Source organism: Meleagris gallopavo, chromosome 25 (assembly GCF_000146605.3).
Source record: "Meleagris gallopavo isolate NT-WF06-2002-E0010 breed Aviagen turkey brand Nicholas breeding stock chromosome 25, Turkey_5.1, whole genome shotgun sequence".
Lineage (NCBI taxonomy): Eukaryota > Metazoa > Chordata > Aves > Galliformes > Phasianidae > Meleagris > Meleagris gallopavo.
In genome coordinates, this window is record NC_015035.2 from 4,839,107 (window position 1) to 4,845,258 (window position 6,152).

The 6,152-nt window shown below is 52.4% G+C and overlaps 1 protein-coding gene across 2 annotated transcripts; it reads right to left on the bottom strand.

Annotated features, from left to right (window-relative positions):
* Positions 1-5,975, bottom strand: AK2 (adenylate kinase 2). 2 transcript variants are annotated; one of them, XM_019622705.2, is made up of 6 exons: positions 5,828-5,975; positions 4,016-4,126; positions 3,825-3,919; positions 3,167-3,239; positions 2,398-2,593; positions 1-485 (listed from the first exon to the last, which is right to left on the bottom strand). In XM_019622705.2, the coding sequence occupies exons 1-6, from the start codon at positions 5,900-5,902 to the stop codon at positions 478-480; spliced, it is 558 nt and encodes a 185-aa protein (XP_019478250.1). In that variant the 5' UTR covers positions 5,903-5,975; the 3' UTR covers positions 1-477. The 2 variants fall into 2 exon arrangements, with proteins under 2 accessions (XP_019478250.1, XP_010721757.1); XM_010723455.3 differs by lacking the exon at positions 1-485 and having other exon boundaries at positions 518-2,593.
* Positions 5,976-6,152: the final 177 nt, after the last annotated feature.

The following is a 6,152-nucleotide window of genomic DNA, read 5'->3' on the forward strand; positions in this document are numbered from 1 at the left end:
TTGTTCTCCTCCTCCTCCACTTCAGAAAAGAGTCTTTTGTTCATTTTGGTCCTCGCTGACAGGAAGCAGCTTTAGAAATCACAGCAAACCTTCAATAGCCTCCAGCTTCTGCGAGCCAGTGAGATGAGTCCTGAAAGCCCTGGAGAAGCCTGGAATGGTACCCAGCCCTACCCTGCTACGTGTCAGTGACCTGGGTCTGCTCACTGGTAGAGATGCTTCTTTGCAATAGTTTTGCCTTCCTAAACACTGATTTCTAAGAGAAGGCCACCTCCTCTTCAGAATGATTCTGCTGAATAAGAAATACAAACAAAACACAACCAAGCCAACCCCTAATCGCCTTGTTTACCACCTCCTTTTTTCTTCCCATCTATTGTAACCCCCCTCCCAGCTGCCCTCCCTGCCTCCCTGCACCAGGAAGGCTGCAATGGCTGATGTAGCTGCGTGCAGCGTTTGGTGGTTCTCATCTGGTTCACGGAGTCACTCAGCTGGAACAAATGGGAACAAAGAAAAAAATACATTTAGGGAAAAAAACGAAATGGTTTATGGCATAAAAGGCTGTTGAGCTGGGTGCAAAGCAAACACAAGGGAGAAAAAGAAACGGAGAGTGGAAGAGCACCTTGTTCTTGCTGTGGAAACCTCAACCAGATTCAGGAATGCCAGCTGGCCAGAAACCCAGCATTATGGCAGCATTAGGGTACTGTGGCTCTTTCTTTGATTCTCTCAAGAAGCCAGGACAAAAGCTGCTTCCAGTCAGTTTCTTTACATCACTGAGGCAGAGGCAGCTCTAACGCATCTTTTCCACTGCCCCAGAGCACAGCAGTCCTGCACCAAGTGCTCACCCCACCTTCCTGCACACTGATGCCTTTTCTTGGGAGAACACAAGTGTTGAGGTGACGGCCACCCGGGGAAACTCAGGCAGCTGATGAAACCAGCACCCTTGGTTACTTTCAAATCCCCTCTCTGCACACTCACACGCTTTCAGGAGCGAGAAATCAACTGCTTTCAGTTTCTAGCATTATTTCCAGTTTGCTGAAAAGGAAGAGGGCCATTTTCCTGGAAAGAACATAGGAGGACAGAGTCATTTTCAGACAAAAGAGTAATTATCAAGAAAAACTGCAAGGGATTTCAGAGGACTGAGCACCTGTTCTGGACACAACCCAGCACAGGGAGGTGAGGGAGGCGTGCCGTCTTCCTTGAAAGAGGAGCCTCGGGAACATGAAATCAGTAAACACACACGTAAGGCCAAAGGACAAAGTTTCATCTGGGCCAGTCTGCATTTTCAGTGAGATCTTCTAGGCAGGGCTGGAAGCATACATGGACAAAGGTTGTCACCAGCCTTGCAAGGTTGTTTGTGGTGGTGTAATGGCACTGAAATGCCCAAGCAGGAACCACAAATGGACAGCCAGGACAAGCTGTTTGACTTGCTCGAGAAACAAGTATATTTCCATGAGCTCATAAAAATGGTCATTGGTTGAAGGCCATGTGAGGCCAGTGGTTAACAACTCTGTCCCCCGGGCTTTGAAAAACCATCTTTTGCAATAAGGCTTTATTTAGAATTGGGAGCAGGGGAAACTCAGCACACCTTCATCTCCTTGGCCAAAGCCAAGGGAAGGATGCAAGAATAGAACTGATATCCAAGTCCTTTTCTTGTCCTCCAGAAATCAAATCACTGCAATGACTGCAGTCTGACCAGAGACTTCGCGTTGTTTGTTTTTTGTTTTTTGTTTTTTTAAAAAGCCTCTCGCTAATATTTGCTATATTGGAGTCCATACCTCACCACACCTGAACCAGAAAAAGTTTTGAGTCCGCAAATGAGAAACTGAAAACCCCCACTGTCATTCACCCTATTTTTACACCACAAACAGCATCAGAACGGAGAGAAAACCGCGCTCTTGGGGAACCTGCTGTCCCACAGGGGACATGCAATGGAAACAAGTCTTCGCCCAGCCCCGAGCAGCAGCAGGCTGCACACCCAGCCAAGCTCTGCCTCCCACAGCTGCTCATCCTCTGGGGAGCAGCCAGGAGTAGCTGAAGTAGAGCTGCTTCTCCTGGGAGCTACAGCTCCAGAACGAACCCAAAGCCCCTGGACGCGAAGGGTGCGGAGCTCAGTTCTGACAGGCGGTGCTCAGCCGCACTGCGCCCCCTAGGGGCCGAATCGCCCACGGCTGCGGGCAGTGACGTCCACGTGCACTGAGATGGAAACCGTTCGTTTAATAGAGAATTAGCGAAGTCCTGCCTCGGGCGGCATCGTCCCCTCCTCATCTACTCTACTTAGCTCTTCACTCTCCCTGGCCCCAAAGAGACAGAGACAGAAAGAGAGACAGAGGTGGAGAAAGACAGACAAGGGTGAGCTCCATCCAGGGACGGAGCCCTAAACGAACATAACCAGATCTTTACATGTCGCTCTCGAGAAGGCTGCCAGGATGCTGGCAAACACCACATCAGGAGACTGGGAGGCATCCACCGCAGTATGGATCCCTCGCTTGCTGTAGTAGGAGACCAGGGGGGAGGTCTGTGTGTGGTAGGCCTTCAGGCGGGTTTTCAAGGCTGTTTCATTATCATCTGAACGGCGGATCAGGGGCTCTCCAGTGACCTGGGAGAAGCAAGGGGACAATCTCCAGCTAGCTGCAGCCTGGTGCACTCCCCCCTTCTCTGCGCAGCTACAACCCCTGCTCCCCTCCTCCAGGGTGGGCCGCAATGCAGCGCTGCAGAGGTGAGTCCCCAGGTCAGCATGGGAGAGCGGCGTGAAGCCAAAGCAGCCAAACCGAGTCCCAGAGCCGTCACTGAAGAAAAGGATTCAGCACGATGGTCTTTCCCTCACGCGCCATTCTGCTTGCTAAAAGGAGCCCCAAGACCAAATGCCAGCTACAGCTGCTCCCCAGGAAGGAAAGCAGTTGGGACCCACTGCAACTTCAGCTATGGACAGAGGCCACCAAGCTGAGACGTGGCAGAGCCCAGGCTCCACAGAACAGCCATCCCCTTCACACATCCCTCTAGGCCTTGCTCCCTGCAGTGCTGTTGGCCTCGGCTGCCCAGGCAGTTCCCCACACTCCCCAGAAAGGCGGGACAGAAGGTGGGAGAAAAGGAAACAAGTTTTTTCCAGAGATGCTGCAAAGCACCAGCTAAACCCAAAGCAATGTAAGCTGTGGCCTCGGAGCTCACATACATCGTCCTTCATGTGCTCTTTCGGGGGTCTGAACTCCTCATGATAAGAGCGGCCACTTGCTGGGTGAATCAGCCTAAGACAGAAAGCAAGTGTCAGCAAAGGGGTTCTGTGCCAGGATGAATGAGGTCTCATGAACCTGCCATTCATCAGCACAGAAAAAACTGCAGTAGCAATACACCTAGCTTCTCTCTATTAGGAGAATGTTTTCTAGCTATTTTGGTACCAGCGGCCTCTTCAAGTGCTTGGGATAAAGTTGCACTAGGAAGTGGAGAAGGGGAGCACAAAGGTGACAGTGCCACAGCAAACAGCAGGAGACGTCTGCATCTCTGCACAGCCATGACTGATCCTGAACAGGAGGTTCAGCAGTGCCCAAACAGCTTGCATAAGGGAGAGGTAATAGCACTAGAGAAGCACAGATATTAGCTGTCAGACAGCAGGCTCAAGGGCTGAGCTGGGTCACCAAGGTTGTTGATTCAGATCAGCAACAGGCTGTGTTCAAATTGGCCCAGGCATGGAAGGCTCAAACAGAGCAGATATCTAATACAGGGCTTACTGCAGGGCTGGTCTCAGTGCTGTGACAATGACTAAAATGACCCTAAACAAGGACTCCTCTCCCATGAACAAGGAGCCCCCAGAGCTTTTGGGAGAGAAGAGTTACCGTCCGGTGATTCTCCGTATGAGCAAGGAGTCAGGGATGCTGAACTCAATGACGGAGTCCAGTTTCTCTCTCCTCTTCTCCAGGAGCTCATCCAGCTGCAAAAGCAAACACCCAACTCAGAGAGGCAGATGCAAGCCAAGGGCTCCCCATCTCCCAGAAGAAAAGAGCTGCCTGAGCAGCAGCTCTCGTACCATTTCAGCCTGCTTCACCGTGCGTGGGAAGCCGTCCAGCAGGAAGCCGTTCTTGCAGGGAGGGGTGTCGAGGTTGTTCTCAATCAGCTCCACCACCATCTCATCGCTCACCTGCAAAGAGGAGAGATGGTGCACGGTCAGAACAGGCAGCAGGATTTACACGCAGCTGCCCACCTGTGCCGGCACCCAGCCTGCACCAGAGCCTTTTTACAGCTGATCCCAGTCCCAAAGGCAGAATCACAGGTCGCTGCTGTAGCAGGGTGGAAGCTGCACGCTCCGACATGCCCACATCCAGGCTGTGCTCCCTGCTGCCAACTCTAAGGCTGCCCAATGAGCGAATGAGGCATTCCACACCAGGGACACCCCAGCCTGTGCAGTGAAGTTACAGCTCTGGTGCAAAGGTTGTTGTATTTCAAAACGGGCAATCAATCTTAAGACAAATTTCCTAGATGTCTTTTTTTTTTTTCTTAAGCCAATTCTCAGTACAACCACAGATACCAACATAACCTTTATTTCCTGTTACTTTGTACCTTCACTCACACGTCTCTGCGTAAGCAGGCCCGGCCAGGAAGGGCAAAGCACGTGAATTGTTCATTGATGCTTGTAAACCACGTGTGAAGGTAAATGCCCAAATAGCTGCTGTCAGACTCTGGCCCTGCTGGGCAGCTCTTTCCACATCACCACCTCAGTGTATCTCTGGAATCAGTGCCTTCTCTATGCTGCAGCATTTCAGAAGTACTACCAGGTGCTGCAGCCCCAAGAATGGCAGTGTTCCAACAGCAGCTCTCCTTATCATCAGCAGGTGCTGCTTTCTCCAGTACGTACAGTTGAGACCCAGCAGGATTCAGGAGCAGGCTGTCACTGCACATAAACCTGACCATGAAGCACATGGGTGGGGAGCAGCCTGGGTAAAGCAACACTTCTGTGCTTTCCTGATTACCCCTTTCAGGGAAGGGATTAACACATAATTGAGCATAAAAAAAAACATCCCAGCTCCAAGTGCTGCTGTGCTCCCAGCTGAGTTATCGGACGGCCAGAGCACCCACCAGGACACAGCAGCACAGCACCCGCAGCCTCAGACATGTGGCAGATACCAGCACTCACCAGATAAGGTCCCTATCTTTCACAACCAGACCCAGTGTTGCAATGCACGCTTTAAGCTAAAGCTGGACATGTGCCACCTCGTTCCTGAGCCTGCAGTCTCCTTGGGGTGTTATGAGCCAGCGACAGCAAGCCGCAATGCCCCAAATCTGCCCACACTGCTTAGCTGTGGGGTAAGTCAGGTGTGCTGCTGTGCTGCCCCTCAGGTTCCCTTAAGGGATCTCAGTAATTTTGAAAGATAATTAGATCTCCGGAACAGAAATGCGCTAGAGAACCTAACCCTGGGACACAAGTATCTTTTGCACAGCATTACACTGTTACACTGTAATTCCCACAGCAACATTCCTAAGTCCACTTTCACCTTACAGTTCCAGGCAAGCAGAAGATCTGGGATGCAGATAAAAGGAGAAAGTCATCAACCCTGCAGTGGTCTGGAATGCGAAGTGACACCAGAACTGTGTAAAAGCTCCACGACAGAAAGGAACAACTGATGACACAGAGGCTGCTGGTAAGCAAGGAGAAGCGTGATGGGGGAGGATGCTTTTATAGGATGCTCCTCCTGCAGGGTAATAAGGAGAACCTCGCCTTCACCCTACAATCTGCCCTTCCTGCACGTACTGGGTTTTGTCACTTTGGCTTCTGACAAGGAGGTGCATTTTGGCCGCTGCTGGTACAGAGTGCTGTCAGTCCGTCCCCCCAGCTGCTACCCACCAGCTTCCCCGAATCCATCGTCTCTTTGAGCCGCTTGCCCAGCTCGGAGCCCGAGGCCACCATGGCCCGCAGCATGTCCCCCGTGGCCAGGTGGCAGACGCAGTACGTCTCGGCCAGCTTCGGAGCCTGCAGGAAAGGACGGACGGAAGGTGAGCGCCCGGCGATTTCAGCGGCGGCCCCGCGGCGCAGCGCCCGGCTCGGATCCGGGCAAGGAGAGGACGAGGCCGCTCCGATTTCGCTCCCACCGGGACGGGCAGCCCCAGACCCAAAATCACACCGACCAGACCTCGGCCCCACTTTCAGCAGCGGGACGGGCCGGGGCGCG